The sequence below is a fragment of the Balaenoptera acutorostrata genome, chromosome 16 (assembly GCF_949987535.1).
Source record: "Balaenoptera acutorostrata chromosome 16, mBalAcu1.1, whole genome shotgun sequence".
Classification (NCBI taxonomy): Eukaryota; Metazoa; Chordata; class Mammalia; order Artiodactyla; family Balaenopteridae; genus Balaenoptera; species Balaenoptera acutorostrata.
The window spans coordinates 86,146,948-86,174,325 of record NC_080079.1 but is presented as its reverse complement, the minus strand read 5'-3'; the positions used below and the strand labels follow the sequence as shown (position 1 = coordinate 86,174,325).

Sequence of the window (27,378 nt, the reverse complement as noted above, 5' to 3'; positions counted from 1 at the left end):
AAATCTGTTTCATAAGCAATTGCTTCTTTTTAAAAAAATTTTTTTATTGAAGTATAGTTGATATACAATATTACATATTACAGGTATGCAGTATAGTGATTCACAGATTTTAAAGGTTATGCTCCATTTATAGTTATTATAAAATATTGGCTATATTCCCTGTGTTGTACAATATATCCTTGTAGCTTATTTTATACATAATGGTTTGTATCTTTAATCCCCTCCCCCTTCCCTCTCCCCACTGATAACCACTAGTTCTGTATATCTGTGAGTTTGCTTCTTTTGTTACATTCAGTAGTTTGTTGTGTTTTAGCAGTTGCTTCCTTATGTGGCATTTCTTCCCATCAGAGTAGAAAAATTCGTAGTTCCATGACCATTTAAATGGTTTGATTTTTTTTTTTTTTAAGCTAAATAATGTAACCTTTTGAGTATGCTCATGTTATCCAAGGCCAAGTAGAATACAGCTCGAAGTTTGACCTAAATGTGTTGGGAAGAAGGAAAGATGATCCTAAGGATTCCTGAAATCAGGAAAAATGGTTCTACTTTAAAAAGCTCCTAAAAACATGTGGTCAGTGGTCAATGCAGAGAAGTTTTCAGATCCCTAAGGAGAAAACAACTGTTTGAAAAGCTATAAAACACTACTAAATCCACGGGAGTCCCAAAGAAGTTTATTTGTCCAGACTGCTTACAGGCTGTCTGAAACTTTGAAGGAAACTAAGATCCTGGAAGGAATCTATTATCCATGAAGAGTCTAATTGTGAAACTTTCCTCTCTCTCTACAGAGATAAACTTAAGCAAGGCTTCTGGGCATCACTAATGGGCCTTAGCTTCTTCCCTCCCCACTTAACCTTAGGACTTTTGTTGCCTCATCCCCTTAGAGGGAGATGTCCTCAATGAAACAGGAACTGACCTAAACAGAGCTTTAGAGGGGAGCGATTTCTTTAAAGGAAGTGTAGCAAACTTATATGAGTGGTTATTGACCTGAAATTAGGTAATGGGTATTCGTTTTCTCTGGGGTTTTTTGTTTTTGTGGGTTTTTTTCCAATATAACTTTCAGTTGTCCTGTAATATTTAGAAGGGAAGGAAAGTTCATTTTGAATGAATCATAATTTGATAGTAATTCAAAGAAAACACTTTAGTGCCGAGGTCTTTACATGAAGTTCTCTCTTCCATTGTAGCCTTTTAACTTGGCATTGTAGTTAGTACTTTATTTCAGGCCTGTCAGAATGTTGGCATAAGTTATAATACTTAACGAAATATGCCTGAAACTTTGATAACTTTGGCATTACCATATTTTGAATCTAAATACTACTAAGCATATGGATCATTATCACCTAAAATGTATTAATTTTTAAAATAACCAAAATAGCTACTGTATTATACTTAATGGAAGTTGTGAATCCTCCTTGTTAGTTGAAAAATTCCGCTTCCAGATTGTTGCTGACATCATCAGAGTTTTTGACAAACAAGGAGATAATGGGGAAATAATTGTAGAGGCTTTGTTGACTTGTGCTGCACAAGTAACAGATGTTTGCCAGACAGAAATGAACAAAACCAATAAAGAAATAGATATCCTATTCAGCTTTCCAAGAGTACAAGCAGTGAAATGATTAATAAAAATTGGAAAAATATTTTAAAATATTTTATTTAGCTTAACTTTTAATTTCTTCTGTGATTTTGTGATTATTAGCATTTTAACACATGCTTTGCATTTATGGTTGAGTAGATTTAATTTTGTAATTTTTTTATTCTCACAAAATTACATTTACTTTTTCAACGTAAGAGATGAAGGATCTGTGGATTACAGAAATTCTGTGCCACAAAAGTCTCCCATGTAGTTATTTCTGCCAAACAGAACAAGTCTTGGTTAACTTAATTTATTCTGAAATGGGAGATGTTACTTTTTACTTTTAATTCTGCCACCTTGTGTCAATAATACATGAACATTAAGCAGTACTCTTTTTATGCTTTCTTATATGCAAAAGCAGTAGTAGCAGTGTTTATGGAAAGTTTGGTTTAATTTTGTTTATCTTCTCTTTGCTCTTAAACATTAAATTGCTTAATGAATACAGTATTAGAATCTTAGAATTGGAAAAAAATCTTTGATCTTTCATAAACAACCCCTTGCCAAAGCCAGAAATGGGATCCTTCAGTGACAAGCTTGCCAAGTTAGTTTTCATCCAGATTCTTCTTGGTTGCTTCTTGTTATTGGAAGCTCACTACTTCATGAGTAAGTCTCCCTTGGTTTGATAGTGTTTAATTATTAAAAATTTGTACATTCTTTGTGCTGAGCTAGAATTGGCGTTTATGGAAATCTTACTTACAAGCTTCTTCCTTTTCAAATTACCCAACCCTTTAAGTAATTGTACATAGTTAATTATTGTTTGCTCTCCTCTTCTCCATTCCTTCAAATGATCCTAATAATTCATGATTTTTAAGTGTCGACACACCTCAGTTTGTAATTGTTCCTCTTCTATTATGATGTCCCAAATTGAACAAGATATTCAGAGATGGTATGACCAGTGCAAAATCTAAAGGGACCAATACCTCCCTTGGTCTGGGTACTTTGTGTCAAAATTTGATTTGTCACCGCTCTGTCCTCTCTTTTTAAAAAATACATGACTTCTATTGGCTTAGTGTCTTGAAATCCTCCAGGATTCTTTCATATGAATTTCTAGGAAGCTAGATCTCCCTTACATTCTACTTATGTAGTTGATTTTTTCAACCTAAAAATAGAACCTAACCTTTTGATTATTAACTTTGGGAGTAATCTAGTTCTTAATTGCATTTTTTGTGAGATATATTTTGGAATCATTCTGTCATTTATTAATTTGCAAATAAAGATAGCCTTCAAGTGATAGTGTGTAAGACCAAAGATGAAGAGATGCTATGTTATAGGTTAGAAGTGGTACTATTATTCAGTACTGTTTAACTAGGTACAAATGTACCAAGAACTGTCATCTAGCCCATATTTCATTGACTTAACCTATTGCAAATTTTCTTGATTAAAAGTAACCTTTGTTTTTATTACAAGACAAATTACTCTCAATGAGTATATTTGGCTCTTAGAAACTATCACTGTGTGGGTTTTTTTGTTTGTTTTTTCATGATTCTAATTATACGTCTTGGAGTTTTGCTGGAGTTCATTTACTAGCATGTAGTTTTTTCTAAATTGCCCCTTTCCTCCTTTATAAATATTAATACGTACCTCTCTCTAATATCTTGATAATGTCATTTTTTTTTCAAAGATTGCCAGTAATGGCTCTGAGTTTATATCTATCAATTTAATATTCTAACATATAATTTTTTTAAATTAATTAATTAATTAATTTTTATTTTTGGCTGTGTTGGGTCTTCGTTTCTGTGCGAGGGCTTTCTCCAGTTGCGGCAAGCGGGGGCCACTCTTCGTCGCGGTGTGCGGTCCTCTCACCATCGCGGCCTCTCTTGTTGCAGAGCACAGGCTCCAGATGCGCAGGCTCAGTAATTGTGGCTCACGGGCCTAGTTGCTCCGCAGCATGTGGGATCTTCCCAGACCAGGGCTCGAACCCGTGTCCCCTGCATTAGCAGGCAGATTCTCAACCACTGCGCCACCAGGGCAACCCTCTAACATGTAATTTATTTGAATCCTCTAAACTTGGAATTTTGGTTGTTTAACAAAAGCATGAAGATTTTCCTATTATTTTTGTGATAGTAGAGACGTGAAGAAGGCCTAAATATCCAACACTGAGAAAAGGCGTAATAAACTTAATGTTCATTTACTTGATTAAGTATTTATTAGGTAGCTGTTTTAAATGATGGCAATGTAATAACATGAAAAGAGTACTAAGTGGGGAATTCCCTGGCAGTCCAGTGGTTAGGACTCTGTGCTTTCACTGCAGGGGCCTGGGTTCAGTCCCTGGTTGGGGAACTAAGATCCTGCAAGCTACGTGGCACAGCCAAAAAAAAAAATGCTAAGTGAAATGAGCAACTTATAAATTATATGTGCCTTAAAACTTGGTAACAAATATACATACTTGTGGAAAAAAAGCCGGAAAATTCAATTACATGCTTAACTGGCTGAGTTCATGGTTAGAACCATGGGATCCTTTTCTTCACCCATTTCTTTTGTTTTCCAAATTATTCTCTAATGTAATTATGTTATTTATAAGGAAAACTAGTTGTTTCTTGAAACAAAGCAAAAAGGATCCTATATCCGTTTTTTATGGTTTAGTTTATTTTTAATCCCTAGTTTACACTTTCTACATTAAAAAATATTTTTTCTTGATAGAAATGATAGTGACAAAATAGGAATTAAATTAAACTTGCTTTTTCTTTTAACTCTTAGTTTTTTATTGTCTTCTCAAATGGTGTTTTTCAGAATATAGCTTTAGAAACTCCTTTATGTTGAATGGTTTACCTAATCCTGGTTGTTTCTTCTTTCTGATAGGTGACGTGTGTCAGTAAAGCATATTAAAAATAGATAAGTTTATTATGTTCTACCTCTTTTCCTTGGTAGTATATAATTTTGCATTTTCTTCTAGACTAGTTTCAGGTTCCGCCATTTTAAGTTCAAAGTTTAAAGTTTTATTCAGCAGATAGCAAAACACTTTGCTCTCTGCTGTCTCATGGCAACAAGCATGAAAACAATATGGTTGTTTCACACCATCTTACAATGTAAAAATCATTCATTCAGCTATGAATTAGGAAATCCACTTTCTAGTCCCAGGGCTTCTACAAACAAGTATTTTGATGAAAAAAATCACTTAATCTCTCTGAATGTCCATTTCTTCCTCTGTAAAAATGAGATTAATCTCTAAAGTTCCCTTTCTATTTTAACAGCTATCTTTCTTGTATTAAATTTTCTCATTCTCATTTTACCCCCTCAGATTTGAAAATCCACCTTTATTTTACACTAAATTCCCGTACTTACCGGATGCTATTTTGGGACTTTTTAAACTATCCATTGATTATTATTGATGTATGTTCTAGTTTCCCATTGTTGTATTAATTAGAGCATTGAAATTTGTTGTATCTTTTAGGGCTAGTTTCCTATCATTGATTTGTATTTTTCTTTTCTTTCTCTAGAACTTTTCTGATTATATTTGCTTTTCCATAAATTTGATTTGTCTACTTACAAAAATTCTTATTGATATTTTTATCAAAGTCATATTAAAGTTATGGAATAATTTATTTAAAAATTACATATTATTGACAGAGGTTTAAAGGAAAAATATCAAGTATTCAGAATATTATAATATGAGCAAGGGAACCAAAGTAAATCATCAAGCATGATTACTGTATTAATGAATTTTGAGGTAACTACTTCTTAAGTTGTAGTGATAATATTTCTAGTGGTTTTGAAAGAAGCGTGAATAACTTAGGAAAGAAGGTTAAGTATTTAATTCTAGTCATATTTGGCTTTATGTGGTGACAGGGTACAAGTATGGCTGTGTCCTAGTAACAGTATAAAATACAGGTTAGAGGATGAAAATTTAGGTCTAAAAATATAGTTTGGAATTATTTGTGGAAAGAAAAATTGGTTATCTCAATGGCACACACCTGTGAAGTTGTAGAGAAAGAAAAGTACAGTCAGCCCTCCCTATTTGCGGGTTCTGCATCTGAGGATGCAATCAACTGTGGAAAATTTCAGAAGAAAAAATTCCAAAAAATTCTCAAAAGCAAAACTTGAATTTGCCTTGCACCTGGCAACTATCTACATATTATTTATACTGTATTAAGTATTATAAGTAATCTAGAGATGATTTAAAGTTTATGGGAAGATGTGGGTAGGTTATATGCAAATACTGTGCTATTTTATATAAGGGACTTGAGCCTTCAAGGATTTTGATGTCATCCTGGGCCCTGGAACCAATCCCTCGCAGATACAGAGGGATGACTTTAAGTGAAACCTCATAATATTGGGAGGAAGAAAGACTGATCAGGGAGATTCTGAAAGGGAAGTCCTAGATATGACAAACTGATAAAACTACTCTGGAGTTAGGGTATGTGCTTTATTAGTACTCAGAAAGACTAGAAGGAAAAAATAAAAGAAAGGACACTGAGTTCAGCCATAATGCTTATTCAGACACAGAGACTATATGTGTAGTGTTTTTGTGTTATCAACAGTGATTTTTCTTAGTCAACTATATGTCATAGAACCTATGATGTGATATTTACCAAGTTAAAAAATGAACACATGCTGTTGTTGCACAACTTTCCTCTTATGACTGGGGCAGTTATCAAGGATATAGGTAAGAAAGGAGGGGAAAGTGCACTAATTCAAGACGTCCCATGCATATTGGTTGAATGAACGTCCTGCACGCTTAAGGGAGAGAAGAGAGTTTAAAAATCAAGATTAGGTCTGTATCATCTGGAAATCCTCTTGGAACTTCATGGTCTATTGAAGGTACGAAACTGCTACACAACCTTTGCAGTGCCTGGAAGATCTATATGGATTTATTAATGTGAAGAAGTTAATCATTTGGGCATTACCATGATGCAAGAGTTACATGTTTGATTATATATTTTCATAGAGTTATAGGGCAGTAGGGCATATTGAAAAGTATTTTCCTGAATCTAGTCAGCCTTCAAATAAGGCCATATCAAGTCCAAATCCTCTTTTAACTACTATTGTTTCTCTTGTTTTCCTATCCTTATGTCTAAAAAAGAAATACTTAAAATGCTAAGCCACTGAAACTTAGAGGTTTTTGGTTTTTTGTAAAGTCTGTATACTTGGAGAAATCCACTTGTTTGTTTAGGCTTCCATATCTATAAAGATGAGGGATTTATTTCTTTCATAGCCCAAGATAAATGGGACTAAAATGCTAGTTTAACTCTTAATTACATGTAAAAAGGTTCTACAGTTATTGGAAGGAACAGATTTTCTTCAGATAGCCATACAGTGTTGCCTTCCTTTTAAGCCTCTGTTTACTTTCTCACCTCTGTTGACTTATTCAGCTTGTAACCTAGAAACCAGCTAAAAAGGAAGGAAGTCAGAGATGTGTATTTCTGGGCAGTAACTGGAGTAGTTTCCTCTTCCTCTAGCCTGGTTTAGCTGCCAGGAAAGACCTTTTACCCAACCAAAAAAAAGAGAGAAAAAAAAATTTTAACAGTAGCTCTTCAACTTCCTTCCTTAATTCATTAAGGAAAGCATAAGCCATAAGAAGAACCAGTTTAAAGGACTGAAATGCTGCTCGCCTCAAATTGGTGCTTTTCGCTCTCTGAAAGGTGATATTTAATACCATCCCTTATGAGTTGTAAGAACAAGAGAGAATTAAGGAGACTTGATGTAAAAGCTGAGCAACCTATGCTTGCTACCAAGTGGTTTCTCTGTATTGTTACTTCACTATTTTTATTTGTGTTAGAAATTTGCCAGCGTACCAGACCAAACTCACATTCATATATATATATAAAAATATTTATTAAGGCCAATTTAAATATTAAGATATTTATGGTTTTCAACTAGTTGCACTTGTACCCTTTATTTGCATTAAGAATCAACTGTGTAGGGCTTCCCTGGTGGCGCAGTGGTTGAGAATCTGCCTGCTAATGCAGGGGACACGGGTTCGAGCCCTGGTCCCACATGCCGCGGAGCAACTGGGCCCGTGAGCCACAACTACTGAGCCTGCGCGTCTGGAGCCTGTGCTTCGCAACAAGAGAGGCCGCGATAGTAAGAGGCCCGCGCACCGCGATGAAGAGTGGCCCCCTCTCGCCGCAACTAGAGAAAGCCCTCGCACAGAAACGAAGACCCAACACAGCCAAAAATAAATGAATAAATAAATTTAATAATAATAAATAATAAATAATAAATAAATAGAATAAATATTATTTATATTATTTATTATTATTATTATTTAATTAATTAATTTACTTATTCTATTTATTATTTATATTCTATAAATATTATTTATAGAATAATAAATAATAAATAAATAGAATAAATAAATAAATAAATTTATTTAAAAAAAAAGAATCAACTATGTAGTATTTATAGCAATGGAGAAGCATCTAACTTTAATGCAGCTCTGATGTAGTATGAAATAAAAGTGAATGGTTTTTCAGTATTGACATTAATTATTTTGATTTTATAAAAATTATTGAATTATGTATCACTAGCAATATATAAATATTGTGGCATTTGGATTGTTAGCTAAGTGTAGGTCTTAATGCTGTTTGATTCTGTAGGGGACTAATAGTACTTGAGGAACAAAGACATGTTTTTAAGTTAATAACACATATAGTCAAACTTGAATTTATGTGAGATTGTAAGATGAATCTTGTGAAATATTTAACTCATTCTCTAATGTACAATAAATTATAGAAAAGTAGTATGATGTATATTTAAAATTTGATAGTTTATAATGTAATAACCTGAATCAAACATTTGAGTTTCTTTGTTGTTTGTGGCTCAGAATAAGGCTGCCATATTACTCCAGTTGTTTTTTTGGTAACTTACATTACATTGAATTCTTTTAATTCCATATATGTTTTATGTTCACATCTTAAGTAATTAATTATGAATGAATTATTAGGATGCTGTATTTTATATTTTGGCTGCGTTGGGTCTTCGTTGCTGCGTGCTGGCTTTCTCTGGTTGCGGTGAGCAGGGGCTACTCTTTGTTGCTGTGCATGGGCTTCTCATTGCGGTGGCTTCTGTTGTTGCGGAGCTCGGGCTCTAGGGCGATTGGGCTTCAGTAGTTGTGGCATGCGGGCTCAGTAGTTGTGGCTTGAGGGCTCTAGAGCTCAGGCTTAGTAGTTGTGGCGCATGGGCTTAGTTGCTCCACGGCATGTGGGATCGTCCAGGACCAGGGCTCGAACCCGTGTGCATTGGCAGGTGGATTCTTAACCACTGTGCCACCAGGGAAGTCCCTTTATTAACATTCTTTGAATAATCATTACTCCTCTCTTTCATCCTTAAAACAGGATTGATTGAGATTTTAAGTGCAATCCATAATAGACTAAATTTAAAATATCTGCTTTTCAGTAGTTAACCTGATGTTTTCTTTGAAATGAAATTGATACATCTGGAATAGATTTAAAGGGACAGGGCATTGGCTGGTGGCTGGAAGTTTTTCTTTTAACATAATTTGATAAAATGGTTGTGTGTGTGGTATTTTAAAAAATCAGTGTAAAATTTTAAATGTATTGAAATTGAGATACCTAACATTGGGACAAATTTATAATAAAAGACCATTCACAAACATCATTAAAAAATAGGTGAATGAAGACAGTGTTTCAGAGACACTAGTCTGCCACCTTCTTGGTCTGCCAGCTTTCCGAATAAAGTCGTATTAATTACCTCAAAAAAAAAAAAGATGAATGTTTTCTTGCACTTGCAGATATCTGACATTCTTCGTATTCAGTGTGTTTATTATACATACAGCACACATCTCAATTCAGACTAATCATATGTCAGGTGCTCAGTAGCCATGTATGGCCATTATAGGTTTTTATAACTGTAAACTATTTAAATTATTTTTATAAACAATGAAAATGTTTCAGGAATATTTTTTAATTTGCCAAAATAAATATTACCGGTTTGTTTTTCCTTTGAGTAGAGTGTCAGTGAGATTGTTGGTTATGTCACTTGATTTAACTTAGATTATTACTCCAGAAATGTTAAACTGTTTTTTTCCCTGCGTTTTTAAAAATATCAGTATATTTCTAAGGAGAAATGATTAAACTAAAAATAAATTCTTTACTTGAAAACACAATTGAAAGTATTTTTGATGGTTTAAAGTTATGCTTTATTTTTTCCAGCTTGAGAGATATTTACACATTACTTGTTTTCTGCACTTTCTCCCCTTGGTAAATCTGGAAAGCAAAAACTTTGTATTTGCATTTGCTTTATGAAGGAGACAGTAAACTTGAGCTCTCAGTCTCGCCACTAGTCTGTCTTTGTCTGTTGTTAAAATTATGAGCCAGTCTCTATGGCGCAGCCAAATGAGTAATCACCAGTAATGTGACTCGTGCTGGAAGTGACTCCATCAGCACCTGTGACGGAGGATTAGTTACAGTTTACAGAGCACCGCCTCTTCCCTTCTCTCAGTGTGCCCTAAGCCAAGTAGTCGTTCTCATTTGGGTGTCTGCACTGTTGGAAGCTACTGCAGTGTGTTTCCACGCAGACAGAGTACAGTGGGAAAAGGCTTTCTCTAGCTGATGGATGGCTGTTCTCTCTATTTGGAGTATCTTACTGGTTATGTAAGCGACCTCGGGAGAAATTATCCTGACCCAGATCGGAGGATGCAGTAGTGCTTCAGCTGCAGGATTTCTTAGTCGTTAACACCACAGTGCTGATGACAAAGAGCGAGTTGTAATCCTCATCACTGCCAGGACCGAGCCAGAGCAGACAGAAAATCGTCATTTGCTCGTCGGAGACTTGTTAGGTTACAGCCTCTGCTTCGTTCTGTGGTCTTGGCTTTTCTTACTATACAATGACGACGCTGCAAGTAAGCTTAGAAATGCTTGGTTTGAGAGACATTTGCCTGTGATTTTTTTAAGACTTAAGAAGTATTTAGGCTAGATTTAAAAAAAATACTGCTCAAGAACAAAATGGAAATGTCAGCAATACTTCTTGACCTTTAAAGCCTTGTCGTGGATATATGAGATTTAAAGATACTTTAAAATTCTCAAGAACAAAGTACGGTTTGTATTTTTCTGCTTTCTTTTTCTTTTGTCTTAATTTACATTTGGTTTTGCTTCTCAGCCTTAGGAATTAAGGTCACTGTCTTTTATAGATCCAGCCTTAGCGTTCTTAGTTTTAAGAATTTTTAACGATTTCATTTGTTTAGGAAGAGATTTATTGTGTGTGTAGTAATTTCATAACACTGTAAAGAGAAAAAAAAAAGAGCTCAGTTGTTTAAAGTATTATAGCAGAAATGTTTTAGATTAGGGTTTTAGAATATAATGTGTTAAGGGAAGTAGGGGTGTTTGTTTTGTGAGGGTTTTCTTCTGTGGTGTATTCTTGTCCCCACCCCCAACTTGTTTTCTAACAGTATCGTGTTTTTCAATAGACCTGCTTGGGTGGGAATTTGGACTTTGTTCTTTAGAGTCACTCCAGTCTTTTTTTTTTTTTTTTTTTAAGACTAAACCTTGACTTCTGAAATGTATCCTAGATTGTTTTCTGCTTTAGTATTCCTTTAGGGAGATTTATATCAGATTTTTGTAGTTAATGAGCCTGATTTTTTTCACTTGGAAAAGGAATTGTTAAATGTTAACTGGAGATTGTTAGAAACTCAGACTGTAGACATAAACTCCATGAATTTCCAATTAAATGTTAAATGATGAGCTTTAACATGGTTTGTTTGAGCAGCTGAGTTATGTTTGAGAACTGTAGCTGATTTATTTTAAAAATATTTTTTCGAGGAGGGCTCATCTGTTCGCCTCTTCCTCATGTGAATGGAATGTGGTGCAGCATGGAGCCCCAAACAGGATACAGTTGTTCTAAGCATTCTTCCTATAGCGTGGTAGGCCCTACTAGAAATGCAGGCTCTCAACTAAGTATTTATTTTGGCTTTATACTATTTTTAAAGTACAGTTAACAAAGACAAAGGACCTTAAAAGAACTCCCAATCCATTAATAAAATTGAAAAAGTGTTTTGTTTAATTGGTAATTTTAATTTGGATTTTCAAAGGCTTTTTTCAGCATTAGAATAATAGTCTTTTTATGATTAGGGCCATATTCTACTGTGACTTTCATCAGATGGTAGCTCCTTGCTTCCCCTTAGGCTGTGGAAGTTCCTCATAGAATGGTATATCTTTAGAGTCTTGAATTACTTAGCTATGCATGAGTTCTAGTTTCTTTACATTCCAGTGCACCTAGACCCATGAAATACTTACTACATAAAAATCTGTAGGATCCATTCGCTTTTATTTAAATATTTTTTATTTTTAAGCTAATAATATGTCTTTGAAATGGATGTGTTTGACTTGGATACAAAAGTTAATGGTTATTACATCATTGACTTGCCACTTTAGGGAATCAGGATGTATTTTAACTCTTAGTTTTACATGTTGTTTGTCTTCAATTTTTCCATAAAGTACGAACAGTCGCATATTTTTAGGGTTGCTTGTTTAATACATATTAAAACATTTCTTTAACAAGTACTATAAAAGTATTTATCAGCACTTGTGGGAACATATTTGTAGTTTAAAAGTAATTGCACATTTTAAAATTTGCAAGTCGTGGCCCTGTTTGTTAATATTTAAGAAGCATGGTATACTTTTGACTTCCATTTGTACATGGGTATTGTAAGTATTCATGTATCAGAAATAGACCATTATAAACCAGTCTTTTAACATTTCTGATAGCTAAATTCTACCAGTGGCTTTCAATTAGATATCCTAAAATGAGAAATTCTTTATTTTAGCCTAGAAACTAAACCTTTGTTTTTTCTAACTCAGTAATTTAAATTATGATAAATTGGCCTGTTGAAATTTACCCTTAGAACTCTGACCTACCTTAAAAAGCTGAGTTCTGAGAGGTTCTCTTCACAAGAATGTTTTTCATATTATAAAATGACTAGTTCTCATAGGAAATGCAAACCACCTGTATTATTTGCTTAAGAAAGAGGCACTCAAGACTGGAGAAGTTTACTTTTTTTCCAGATCCTACTTAATTGAATTGTATCTTTAGCCACTTAGATAATACCTTTTGTAGACCTTTTTGTTAACCTTCCCAAGTTGATCTGACTTGGTACTGTTTAAAAAGAAGTAGAGCATTTGATAAAGTTCAAGGATTAAAAGTTCTCCTGAGAAGGTGCCAGTGTTTTCTAGTTTACTAAAAACTAAACAAAGATATAATATGAAAATGTTACATACTACACTAAGGAATTTAGTTATGGTAAATGGAAAATGTTAGATGGCAACAGTAGCAGGAGATAGCTAAATAATGGGGGAATGTCTGTTTTGAAAATGTAATTTCTCACCCAAATAAAAATACTTTTGATACATATGTAGTACTTAAAAGGTTAGCCCTAGGACATGGGAGGGAGGATATTACTGTGATTAGGTTTTCTAATCATAAATACTGAAAATAAGTGGAGGTGTAAGAGAATTTTTTTCATGTTAATTTGTGAAAGAAGATATCATTTATTAGTTCATGGTGTGGATAGTGTAGAAATAAGGCATGTTTAAAATATTTATCCTCTGTGTTTTTAGCTTTTTCAAAACACAGACTCAATGAATCGAATTGAAAGCTTTAAAAACAATTTCTTAAATAGAGAAATTAACTGCTTAAGAGCCATTCTGAATTAAAAATCTTGAAAAGTTTTTCCCCAGAGTGTTTATTAGTTGTGATTAGTAAGATGTTAGATTTCTTTAAGACATAAATAAGAGAAGGGGGAAATACAGTGGCTTTGGATCTCCTGGGGATTTTTACTGTCTGTGCCGAAAGCTTTGGTTTACATCCAAATGGTCGCAGAAGTTGCCTGTAGCAAGAAAGATTTCCCCATGTGATATAGGTAGTTTAGCAACTTAGTTCCTTGTTTATTTCATTTTCCAAACTTAGATTCTTTTATAGTAAAGCCACTATATGTTTTTAAGATTGTGGAATATTGTTTTCATTTTTTAAGTTTTAAAGCAGTATCATGGATATAATGTACTTGGCTTTTATTCAGACTGCTTCTATTCAAAAGTGATTGTGATAGTCATAAGAAAAATGCATATATAGTACCTTTATTTCCTTCCTTCCTCTTCCTCTCCTGCCTCGCTCACTCCCACCCCCACCCCAAGATATGAGTAAATTTCTTTATGTAAAAGTTGAGTCTCCTTTAAAACAATCAAATGACCATGGATTTGCTCCCCCCCCCGCCCCCGCCCGTGTTTTGTTTTGTTTTGTTTTTTAATAGTGGAAATCTGGAGAGACTTTACTGAAAGGTCGGTTTTGTGTAATACTTCTTACCTCCCTCTTCTTTTCCTACACCCTTCCCCCATGCTGCTCTTAGTGAAGCAGCTGGATTTTTATTTGTGCTTGGGGCAGGGGCGGGGGTGAGTAGTACACGGGGTGGAGTTAAAAGACCAGATGCATCCTGATCATTTAAAATCCTTCTTGATGTGAATGAGCTAGGAAAAAAATTACACATGTAAATCGTAACTACTCTGTTTTATAAAGAATAATACTTAAAATATTTTAAAGAGTTGGGGTAATATGCTCTCCTACCCAGTTTACTTTTCAGAAGCAATTTCTCTTTTTTTATATTAGAAATTTTTATACACATATATATTTGATTATATCCCTCTTTTAAAATAAACTGGGACTTATACTGGAATTTTTTCATATCATTTCTTGAAATCTTCATTTCTTTTAAATAAATAGAAAGTACTCTATCGTATGGATAAAAGCATCACTTTAGGTTATAATATGAAAACCGATATCAATTGGTATCCTAAAACCATTATGATGATGACTTTAATACATTGTATTTATATATACCCCTTCACATTTTGAGGATAAAATCCAGAAAATAACCATTAGAATTTTTTTTTTTTTCTCTTACCAGACTTTCAAACCCCTGGTTGAAAAAAGTATACCCAGTTCAATCACTGCAGTAGAATTCCTTGTAGATAAACAACTGGATTTTTTAACTGAAGATAGTGCCTTTCAGCCCTACCAGGTAAGAAATTTTAGGTTGCTTTTAAAAATTAACTATTCACTAAACTTCACTGATATTCAGATATTCTTTAGAATATTCAATTCTAGCTAACATCAAGGTGTATAAGAAACCCAGTGCATCTGATAAATTTTGATTATAGGATAAATGATTCATTTATCCAGTCAACAAATATATACCAAGAACTTACTGTGAGCCAGCCAGTGTCCTGTCGCATGCACAAGTGAGCAAAATAAAAGCCCCTGCCATTCTAAATAATGTTCATTGTTAGAAAATAACTGGTTAGATAGTATAAATTATCTTTGTCTCCAGCTCTAAAGGTTAAGAATTGAGTCAATTAATGTAATTAAATGAGATTAGTGTTTACTATATACATTCATATCAGTTTAGCAGAATAGTAGTTCATTTTCTTTTTAAGTGGGAATTTTCCTTTAGGTTGTCATTAATTGAATTGTTCAGTTTCTAAATTTTAATTCCCAGTTGTTGCAATTTAAATACAAATACACTTAATTGGAAAAAACGTTCTCTAGTAGGTTTTTAGATTTAAATCATGTAAAGAAACTCATATCAAAAGTAGTAAGCTAAATGTTTTTTAAAATCTCTAGTTAAGTTCTGTGAGTTAATTTTTTAAGGTTGAAGTAAAAATGCACAGAAGTTTGTTTTCTTTGTATATTTGGATTTTAGGTTGAATTAAATCAGTATATTTTATAGGTTTTTTTTACTTAAATGTTTAAGATAATATAAAAAGTTCATTGAAAGAAAGTATGAGTGAACTAGTTTGACTTTCTTTTTTTTAATGGAGCTGAAAGTCAACACTCCTGTTTCATTTCAGAATAGTTACTGTTTTTCAAAAGTAAAATATAGAGGCATTGTTTCCATGGAAAGAACAAGAGCTTGAGTTAATGAGCAGTGGTTTGTTGTGTGTGAAGTTATAATACTTAAGGGAATTAGTAGTGATGTGCCGCTTTTATTAGATCTACCAAAAGTAGATGATAGTTCTCCGATTAAATGTTATTTCTTACTTTGAAGTCTACATGGGTGTTTTTGTCTTTTCACATTATTTTTCATAGTTCATTAAATGGCCTCATTTTTGTACTGTTAGCTTTTGCTCTTTGATTACAGCTAAAAATTCATAGCAGTTCCAGTTTAATATTGGAGGTGTTAGAGCATTTCCCTCGGGTTTTATTTTGTATTGGTTTTAGTGTAAATGCCATTTAGCTTGCTATAGCCTTATTTGTCTCATTTCTAACAGTCTTTTAGTGGGAATTAGACTAGGTGAGTATAGGTAAAAATCAAAGGAACCTTCCACCTCAGTATTTTAATTCTGTGGCTGCTGATTAGCACTGTAGAAGCTTGGATTTGATTTAGAGAACTGAAATCATTATGTAGAAATTACTTTTAAAAATAAACTCTTGCCAGGTGGCCTAAAACTATACAACATGTTTATTAAAATTATAGTGATTGAAAGAATTAGAAATAAAGGCTTAAGAGCTAAAGTCTTATTTGACTTGGTGATTTGTATGATTGTCTTTGTTAGCTATTTATATTTTCCCTGCTAGTATAGGTAAGTTGACCTCTGGCCTAGAAGAATACGATCATCCAAAGGTGATGTGATTCACTTGACATTTTAACCATTTGTGCTTCACAAATAATGTGAATTCTCAGTTCTAAGAGATCAGAAGGAATTACACTAACAGCACTTGGTTTAGGATGCAGCATACCTTAATTTTAGTGTTTCTTAAGAGTTTTACAAATAATAAATGGTATACAATAAAGCTTTTTTGTATGTATTTTAATTTTTATATTTAATGTTTTTAAAACCAGGTTAAAAATATAAAAAGTTTCTCCAGTATGTACATTATAGACAGCTACTGTAATATTTTGAATGAAAATTTACTCCAGAGACTGAAGATGGCTTAGTCTAGGTTTTCAAAGTTATTTATTTAAATGAATTTATAAAATATAGACATACTCTACATAAAGGAAATACTTTTAGAGTTCATGTAATTAGAGTGGCTTTATCCCACAATGCTTTTCTCTAACCAGTTGTCCAAACAGTACATTAAATTCCTTGGCATGTTAAACATGGCAGCTGTTCCTGGCATAGATTTTGTAAATAGGGCCTTGATAAATCTTAACCTTAGGGTAACCATATGTAAGTCGAAGGGCGTTTGGGGAAAATTGAACAAGTTTTTTAAATGGTCTCCCTGTTTTTTCTCATTTCTTTAAATTTCATGAGGCAGTTTCTTCTGAATCTGGGTGTTAATTGTCCTTTGTAGACTTCTTATGTGGGACGGGGAAAAAAGTCTTCTTTGGAAATGGCCTTTCTGTATAGAGTACACCTAAGTTTTGTTTGAAAAATTCCCACAAGTGATGCTTCACTGTGAATCTGTTTAAATAGTTTTATAGTGGGAATTCCCATTCACCGTCTTTCTCCTTGAGTGCTCAGCATTTTATTCTGTAGTAGTATGCTCCCTTTAGTTACCTTTATAGTGGTACAGCCCTATTTTTAAATGTATTACAATAGCATATATTGTAAGGTAATGGTTAGGAAACAGATGACTCAGAATTAATACAGATCCTTTCACTTTTAGGTCACTGGTTTGCACTTATCTTTCTGAATCACTTCAGTGTATTGAGTATCAGATGGCATGTATTAAGTTAGTTGATTTGTTCTTTTTTTAAAATATTTATTTATTTATCTATCTATCTATCTGCACTGGGTCTTAAGTCGCGGCTCGCGGGATCTTTTAGTTGTGGCATGCGGGATCTGGTTCCCTGACCAGGGATCGAACCCAGACCCCCTGCATTGGGAGCATGGAGTCTTAATTGCTGGACCACCAAAGGAAGTCGCAATTTGGTCATTTTTTTAAGTTACGTGTGGTTGGTGGATCAGGGTGCAACCATCATAGATTATAGTTTTCAATATTTTGGAAAGCAAGTTGAATGAGGAGAGAAATCAAATCAACATTTTATAGACAATATAATGAATGCATATTAATACATTGCTGATGCAGCATACCATGGTATTGTTAATTCTGTTTTTTCCTTCCTTTTGCACACAAATGAGTTTCTGCTTCCTCCTTTCAGATTTCCTGATCATGCCTGGCTGCAATTAACTTTCTTTGAAGTAAAGGGGGAAGGGAAAAAGAGAGGAAGTAGGAGGGAGCTCTTCAGATTCTACTATGTCTCTCAGCTGGCTGGGAAGGAGGAGGAAAAAACAAATTATTTGTTCTTAAAGATGCTTTTTATAGTTTTTGGGTTTTTTTTTTTTTAATTACTATGATTTCTGTGGTATGGTTGCTTTACTTTGGAGGATGAGTACAGAAGTTTTAAAAAACTTTCCACTAAAATTTGAAGTTTTGATCAAGTTCATGTAAAAAAGTTTGATAATGAAGTATGAACATTGAACTTTCAGCATGATTTTGAAATCATCTTGTCCTGGATTTTGGCTTCTGGCCATGCACACACCTGCAGTTTTCAGGTTGGTTGCCTCATAGAGGATATAGAAGAGATTATTTCTTACCTGAAAATCGTACATGACTCATAATCAATTAATCTGGGTTGGTCTGGCATGTTAGTCCACTGTTTTCTAGGGATCACAATCCTTTTTGCTTTTAAATGTAATAAAGGAATAATACAAAGGGCACTAGTTGAAAACCATTAAAGGTTTGAAGCAGAATGTGCTGGCTTAAAATTATACCCAATGTCTATCTTATTGTATATTAAAATTCACTGTATTGGGTTGGCCAAAAAGTTCGGGTTTTTCTGTTTTCTTACGGAAAACCCAAACGAACTTTTTGGCCAATGCAATACTAAAGAGGTGTTTTCCCTAGAATAAGGTAGAATCATCCTAGACCTGAAGGAATGATCCTATTTGAAGTTCTTGGTCATTATAATGTGCTAAAAGTTCAGAGATAAGACTACTAATACTTCAGTTTCTATCATTGCAAAATACAGACATTGAACTACTTTACTAAGTCCTTGATATAGTACTGTTGTGCTGTGAATTGCTGGTTGAAGGGTATGCGTGGAACAAACCTGAGTATTTTCTTATTTCCTAGACTAAAGATTGATTAAGGACTTGAACAGAGAAGAGTCTTATATTATTTAATGAAAGTGTCTGAACTGTGTCAGATCTGTTTATCGTTGCTCTGTGCTCCTTCAGTGAGAAAGTTGTTTTTTCAATTGGAGTCTATTTTGAACCACATTCCATCATTGATTATATAAATTTATTGTCTGCAGTTTGAGAATATCCCTAAGTTAGTTGTTGCTCAACACATCTGGTTTACTAAAAATAGTTTAAGGAGTGGCATGTAGCAGAGACATGTATTTTTTTTCCTTCTAAATTTTTGTTATTTGGAATTGCTTCACTATCAGGATGAGATGAGTTTGAGTGAGGTGAAATTTAGCCTCCAGTCAGCCTAGATGAACAATCAACTAGTTGTTTGGTTGTTACCTGCTAAATGTTATATTTTGTTGAGTGAAGTATTTGACATAAGTGAGCCACTGAAAAGTTTGGAAATCTTGTTGGTAGTAATTTGGCTTATAAGCAGATTTATTCCCCAGAGAACTATGATGATATTGCTAATAGTTTAGAGAGGAAGTAAACAGAACTTCATTGTTAGTATTGCTTTGGTGGGTAGAGAAAAGACAACGTTTTCGCCCTTTTCTTTACTCTCGTTTCAATTTGTAGTATAGATATATCACTTTAGAGCATTTTTAAACTAAGGTTCCTGCAGAGGAAATGAGAATTTGACCTGGCACAGGATTTATGTAGTTAGGTAAATGTTTCTATCCCAGAATTACTCTCAGATTTGTTCTTTCTGGTGTCAAATTACTGCTCCCTCATTAATTTTACTAGAAGAAAAAAATAAATTGACTTTCAGAAACTGCCTAGAAAACTGTTGTTTTATTTTTATGGTAGAAATTGGTGGGTTTTTTTGTTTGTTGTTTTGTAATGATAACTGAACTTGGTATTGAGAGATAGGTATTTATAAGAAATAACGGAAGTACACCTCCTATTAGGATATGGGAGTGGAGTGTGCTCACACCCCACCCTCGAGAATGAGAGCATCTGCTCCTGAGTTGAGGTGGGGAGAGACGGGCTCAGAACAGAAGTTCCACTTACTGTTAACTCACTTGATTTTTTTTTTCCCAGAAAGGAGTGTTTAAATGGCAGTTTTATGCTCAGACTCTACTTCCCTTTGACTTACCCTTGAAATTTTTTAATGTCTGGTGTTAGAAACATCCCAACTGACTTCATTCATTTAGCAGTTATTTAAATTATGTGGTTTCCCTATTCATAGCATCCTGCTTAGGTGCTTGATGGTTTTCAAAAGTTGATAAAAGGACTTCCTTGGTGGTCCAGTGGTTAAGACTCCGTGCTTCCACTGCAGCGGGCACAGGCTCAATCCCTGGTGGGGGAACTAAGATCCCACAGGCCACACTGTGTGGCCAAAAAAATAAATTAAAAAAATAAAAGTATAAGTCATAGTCCTTATTAGTTTCCAAAGAGTTTATAATCCATGATAACAACTTAGATTTTTAAAAATTTCCTTGAAATAGATTTGATTTAAGGAGCCAAAAATGCATAGTAAAGACTTCAGTAATACAAAAGAAAGAAGCCAGCAGAGATTGAAATGGTATAAAGAAGTATCATGAAGAGGGTAAAACTTGAATGGGATTCTTTTGAATGGAGATGGAAGTGAAAGATAGGGAGAGTGAGGCAGACATTTAGCAGAAAGGATTTCGTGATCAATGATGAAGTAGATTTAGGGGTTAGTAGAATATCAGACTAGCTAGAGAAGACGGTTTGGTTTTGAATATAGACATCATACCAGAGAAATAAGTATTGTGGGGTCAGATAAAAGAGGAAAAGGATTGCTAAGTACAGTTACTAAGTGACTTTTATCTTGTAGGCCCTGTGAATCATTGGAAGCTTTGAAGCAAGAGAATAACAAAAACAAAATTTTCTACATAACAGTGACATCTGGTTGTTATACTATATCAGAAGGAGCTAATTGATGGCATCTTTTGTCTTAGAGAATCAGCCTGGCTATGAATTTTGAAGTTAATTCATGCAGATATGGTTTCAAATCCTAGCTTTGCCGTTTGCTAGCGATGTGACATTGGGAAAGTCTAAAGCATGCTCAATAATTGGTTTCCTCATCTATAAGATAAATATATGATCCATCTCAGAGTTAGATTAAGTGAATGACACATTTAAGAGCTTATTACTACATAGAAACTGCTCAATAGAAGGTCACTGCTATTTAGACATGCTCTAAATCTCCCTTTTTATAGATGGTGTCTTAAACCTTTGTGGCAGATATTTGAAACTCCTTTCTCTTCTTACCATGTGCAACCATTGGGCATTTCTCTGCCACCATCTGCGCCTCTTTTAACAATCTGTTTTATTTGTCTTCTCTGGAACTCTCACCATTCCTTCTACAGCTGGTGCTAGATAAACTTTTTCGGTGTTGGTACAAGCCATGGTCACTGTGTAACAGAACATGTCTCTGTAGTAATATTTCTTCTTCCCTCTCCCCCTTTTTAAAAAGTATATTTAGATAAGATGCCTCAGTGACTTCTTAAACTCCTGTTTTAAGAAAATGATATTAGAAAAGATGCAGAACCCTATTGTGGGATTACTCTCCACAACACATCCTTACCTTTTTTCCCACGGGGAAAGTCATAAGCTCTACTTGCTGCTGATAGTTATTTTTATCTCAAAAAGTATAAGTGATATGCAGCAAATTACAGAATTGTTTTTCTTTGTTTGGCTCTGGAGGGAGGCCATGAGGATGTAGTACTGCAGTTTGGAAGTCCTCTAAGCGTTGAATAAGAGTTGGTCTAAATGACCTTTGAAGTTCCTTTCCAACATTTAAAGCCATAATTCTGTGAACTTGCTCAATGTGGGAAAGCAAATATTTCTGACGAACATTAACCTAATCAGGTTAGTCCCTGGCTAATGATTTTAGCCTCAGGGATAAAAGACATTCAACCTAAATCTAGGTTTATCTCAAAAGAGAGAACTATTAAGCTAGGCAGTGCCAGATGCAAATCGAAATTATGCAAAACTGGAATAACAGGATTGTTTGGATTAGTAGTACCTACTGAGAGCTTTCTTTCTATTCTATATTTTTCTGTATCTGTTTCTGAATTATATTTTGACAGAGTTGAGCACGTTCTCAGTTAGTCCATGAGTTTTTGTGTGCATTTCACTTTGCCTTCATATTAACATTTGATTGAAATTAGAGGTGCCTTGTTGCCATAATGTCAGTAAAAATGAGAACTGTGAGATTGTAGGATATACACTGTGCCAAGAGTATAAAAAATACAGGATCATAGCCATAGCTGTGAACTGATTGCTGGTGGAATATTGGCTTGGTAGGATCAGCATCTGTGGGCAGGCATTGGCCTGGGGGGTGGTCTAGGAGATGAGGCCAGAGCAGGAAGCTGCTATTGTGTAGTACTTGGCTTTATTCCATTTCTAGTCAAAAGTGACAGCTTGCAGTAGTGGAGCCAAGCTGAAGCCTAGAAAGTAGAATGGACTACAAGAAAAGCAGAACCAGAAGCTAAAACAGAATCGTTGTTACTTCCTTATTTAAGTAGGCTTTTTAAAAATTTTAAATTGGTACATCATGTTTTAATATTCAGTAATTTTGCTCTGCATTCTGTTTAAATACTTTTATCTCCCACCTGCCTGCATGATTCTTTATTGCCATAATTTCAAAAAAAGTTGTGAAACGTGCTTAAGGTCCCACAAATCAGGTATGCCGATGTGTATTGTCTGCTGCTATTAAAAAGGGAGTTCTTCATTTGTAAAAATTGGTTGCAAAACTTGGTGTGTTGAAAATATATTCATGAAGTTCAGGAACATGTTATTTTGACTGAAATTTGGCCCACGTATGAGCTGTTCTGCAATATTCAGATTAAAAACATTTATAAGTCACAGTCTGCGATAGTTCTCTCCTGGTCACAAATCTGCTATGATCATATGCTGAAAAATCTGCCAGTCTCTTTTTAATTTTTTGTGGCTGCTGTTATGAATTTAAAGTATGTGAAATTATGCTTATAGACATCAGATTCCAAAGATTCTAAGCCATCACTTAGTTATCATTGAGAAAGATTTCTGCCAATTTCTTTCTGCCAATCAAAATAGCTTGATACTATTTACTTATTCCTTTTGCCCAACCGGGAATTCTTACTAAAGCACGGCCATTTTATTTAAAAACCCCAAAATCAAAATTTTATTTCTCAGTGTGCTGTTAATATTTTACATTTATAAGGTTCAACATTTTCCAAAATATTTCCATGTGCATTATTTTAGTTAATTCTTATGTTTACCTTATGAGGAAAACAGATTATATTATTATCTTAATTACATATAATGCTTTCAGGGTACATATATGAATTTATTTAATTCACACAAGTCTTTGAGAAGTCTAACTTACAATGACTAGGTGGCAGAAATGGAAACCCATTTAAACTAGATTTAATTTTTAAAAGGGGGTGGTGGGCCTATTAAAAAGATACAACAGGAAATGTCATGGACATCCACTGCAGAAAAGTACAGCTGAACCTTACTTGGAATGGAATTAGGAACTAGAAGGTCAGGAACTCAAGTTACATATTTCTTCTCCCCCCGTTCCTCAGTCTTCTTTCTGCAGACAGGTTTCTTCTGCTTAATCATAGGTTTTGCTTCTCATAATACTAGTTTCCATGTGACTTTTGTGTGTCTGTGTCAGTGCGCCCACCAGCTCCCCCTCCTTCGCAGGACCTTTTAAGTCTAATATTTGTGTTTCTTGGTAAATTAGGGGTGGGAGTGTAGGAGGATGAAAGGCTGAAAAGAGAAAAAGGAAGAAATATGAGGAAGGGAGAGAATATGTGATAGCAATTTTTACAGGCAAAGAAAGCGAGGTTTAGGGAAGTTGTGATTTGGCATCTAGGTTCACACAGCTAGTGGTAGCCTAAACAGAACTTGAACCAAAAACTTTAGATTCCAAGATGTTTTTTCTACTATGCCACCCTGCCTTTGTGAGCTGTCAAACAGGAAACATCTCTTATTTGCACATCATTCTTTTGTTTGGCACTTTGTTATTTTTCTTAGGGTTGACATCTTTCCTAAATATAAGATTAAATTTTTCCTTAATTTTATTGCCTGCACAATCTCCCTAGACTTTTCAAATACTGGCATCAAGCTGTACCCCAAATCTGTGCATCATTTTCAGACTCACTTGTTCCCTAGGCAAGAATCCAAACAGATTAAGATGTTTTGCCCTCTCCCACTTTTCTCAGCTGCCTAGTTTTCTCTGTTTTGCTCAAAGATTTGTTCAAAGTTAAAATTGAAAAGCAATACTTTAAAACAAAGCCGTTTTAGCCTCTTGTTAAAAGGACCGTCTCTAAAATCCAAGTCTTTCTAGGCTTCAGACTAAAGGCAAAACAGCACTAGCCCTTAGTCAATAAAATAACGTTTGGGGGCTCTTTATTCATGTTTGAGGGCCTGCTGTGTTGTATTCAAGCATACAAATACACTGCCCTCAGAGAGTTTATAACCTAATGGTGGAAGCACATGGAAAAATACAAATGTAAATATAGGCAAAAGATAGTAAGTAGTGGACACCAGAGAGGTATAAGGAATCTACCCTGGTTGTGGGAAAAATAGAGGATGCCCCTGTCCTTAGAATAGGTGACCCCCTAAGTTGTCTCAGGATGAATATAAATTAGCTAAGCCACTAAGACAGCAGGACTGGTTAAGTGCATGAGATGCAGTGAATAAACAGAATGGGTGTTGGATGGTCCACTTGCATAAACGCTAACCATACCTACCTTTCCTGTGAAGGTGGAATGGTGACTAGTCAGAGACATTTTAACATTTTTTTAGTTGAGTCAAACACGTGATTGACTTCAACCCTCATTGTCCATTTGGAGTAGAGGAATAACGGGCATTTGTTTAAAAGAAGGTAACAGTAAAACCATTTTAACCATTTAAGTGTACAATTCAGTGGCATTAAGTACATTCACAGTGTTGTACAGCCATCACCACTGTCCATTTTCAGAACTTTTTCATCATCCCAAATAGAAACTCTTCATTCATTAAACAATAACACCCCATTTCCCGGTATCCTATTCTTCCCAGCCCCTGGTAACTTCTCTGTTCTTGGTCTATACTTTCTTTGCCTATTCTAAATACCTCATATAAATGGAATCCCACAATATTTGTCCTTTTTGTGACTGACTTGTTTCACTTAATAGAATGTCTTCAAGATTCACCTGTGTAGCATGTGTCAGCAGTTCATTCCTTTTTATGGCTGAATAATATTCCATTGTATGTATTTGCCACATTTTGTTTATCCATTCATATGTTGATGGACATTTGGGTCATTTCCAACTCTTAACTGTTGTGAATAATGCTGCTGTGAACAATGGTGTACAAATGTTTGAGTCCCACCTTTCACTTCTTATGGGTATATACCTAAGAATGGGATTGCTAGAGCGTATGGAAATACATGTTTTACTTTTTGAGGAACAGCCAAACAGTTTTCCACAGGCTCTGCACCATTTTACATCCCCACCAACAGGGTTCCAATTTCTCTATATCTGTGAGAACACTTGTTATTTTTCATTTCCTTAATAGTAGCTATTCATTGCCTATGCTTTTAGTATCATATCTGAGAAATTATTACCAACTCCAACATCATGAAAAATGTCCCCTAAGAGTTTTGTAGTTTTAATTCTTACGTTTAAGTCATTGACCCTTTTTAAAAAATATTTATTTATTTACTTATTTATTTATTTTTGGCTGTGTTGGGTCTTCGTTTCTGTGCGAGGGCTTTCTCTAGTTGTGGCAAGCGGGGGCCACTCTTCAACGCAGTGGGCGGGCCTCTCACTGTCACGCCCTCTCGTTGCGGAGCACAGGCTCCAGACGCGCAGGCTCAGTAGTTGTGGCTCACGGGCCTAGTTGCTCCGCGGCATATGGGATCTTCCCAGACCAGGGCTTGAACCCGTGTCCCCTGCATTGGCAGGCAGACTCTCAACCACTGCGCCACCAGGGAAGCCCCGTTGACCCATTTTAAATTAATGTTTTAGATAGTATAAGGTAAAAATCCAATTTAATTCTTTTGTTTGTGGATATCCAAGTTTCCCAGCCCCATTTGTCCTTTCCTCATTGAATAGTCTTGTCACCCTCGTTGGAAATCAGTTGACCATTTACTCTAAAATTTATTTATTTATGTATATGTCTATTTTGATTACTTGAGGTATCTGTTTTTTCCACTTTTCTACAACTGCATAATTTGTCCAAATGATGGTTAACCCTAAAGATAAATCATTTTGAAGTATACTGTTCTGCTTAACTGTTGACATTTTCTGAAGCACTTGTCAGTGTTTGGAGTATAATTCCTGTCATTAAATTATTAGGCATAGACCTGCCTTTTAGAGAAGCTATGTTTTTAAGATGCAAGGGAAAAAGATCAGTGATTGTTGAAATGTAACATACAGTCATTCATTTACTGATTTGTGCCAGTTACTTTGCTAGCTACTGGGGATTTAAAGACAGATAAAATACTTGGTTCTCTTTCAGGCCAGGGGGAGAGATTTAAATATAATTATGGCAACGTGCTAAAAGTTCTAAAGTAGAGGTATGTTTATAGTGTTCTGTACTGTGGAATCAACTGATGTAGTAATACCAGCAATTTGCCTGTTTCTCTTTTTTTGGTTTTACTTTTTCTTAGAAGGCAAGGGTTTAGAAGATGGTAAAGAGATAAGGAAAGCTAATAATGTTTCACAATAGGGTACTGTATTAGGATTCTCCAGGGAAACAAAACCATAGGGTATGTGTGTGTATACAAGTATGTGTGTAGAGAGAAAGGGGATGGGGGAGGAGTTTTAAGGAATTGACTCATGCACTTGTGGGGGCTAGGGATTCTGAAATACATAGGACACACCCACAGTGGAAATTCTGGCAGGAGTTGATGTTGACTCTGAAGGCAGAATGCTCTCCTCTTTGGAGGACCGCATTCTTTTTTCTTAAGGCCTTCAACTGATAGAATGAAGCCCAGGCACACTGTGGAGGGTAATCTGCTTTACTCAAAGTCTTCTGATTGAAAAATACCTTCACAGCAACATCTAGACTGATGTTTGACCAAACAACTGGGCACCATAGTCTACCCAAATTGATAAGTAAAATTAACGGTCACAGGTACTATTGATATTTGGTTCTTTGTTTTATAGTGAATTGTAGGATGGTAGGCATTTCTGGCTTTCCAACAGTTAAATGCCTTTAGCACCTCTTCCTAGTTATTATGTTAATGGGAAAAAACATCTCCACACAGTTCCAGTGCCCTCCGCCACTTTATTTAGAGCTATTGGAATATAAATTAAGACACCTAGAAAAGTGGAACCCTTCAAAGCAATCTTGTCAAGTCAACTTAGAAGTGGTCAGCAAGCAGTGGCCTGCCAGATTCTCTGAGCACCCTAAAGGTGAAGAAGCATCATTCCTTTCTCAGTGTTACAAAGCTCTGCCTCCTCTTGAGTCTTGATACTGTGAGGTTTTTGTCCTGGCTAATCATAATCCTCTACCAATTCAGTCTCATTCCAGACCAAATTCTTGTATCACTCACACATTCTCGGACATCTTTAGACCTAGTTATTTGATAAAGGTTATTAATTTTAAATGGTTAATATCTTTCCATTGTATTTATACTTATATAGAGATACCTATATATTGCAAATCTATAAGTATGTAAAATAATAAGGCATTTAAAAATTATGTTTATCCAGTGCT

At 34.8% G+C, this 27,378-nt stretch overlaps 1 protein-coding gene across 7 annotated transcripts in view; it reads left to right on the top strand.

Moving 5' to 3' along the window:
• Positions 1 to 27,378, top strand: part of JMJD1C (jumonji domain containing 1C) — a 322,989-nt gene that overhangs the window by 234,602 nt on the left and 61,009 nt on the right. For 4 of the 7 annotated variants that reach the window (XM_057530829.1, XM_057530830.1, XM_007170856.3 and 1 more), the window contains exon 3: positions 14,478 to 14,591. The exons of 1 other annotated variant lie outside the window; for it this stretch is intronic. Coding sequence is in view for 2 of the 6 variants with exons in the window: in XM_007170856.3 (XP_007170918.2) it covers positions 14,478 to 14,591 (114 nt within the window). In the remaining 4 variants the exon portion in view is untranslated. Of the gene's footprint in view, positions 1 to 10,047; positions 10,624 to 14,477; positions 14,592 to 27,378 lie in introns of those variants that run through there. 2 more of the 7 variants (XM_057530827.1, XM_057530828.1) reach the window with 2 other exon arrangements.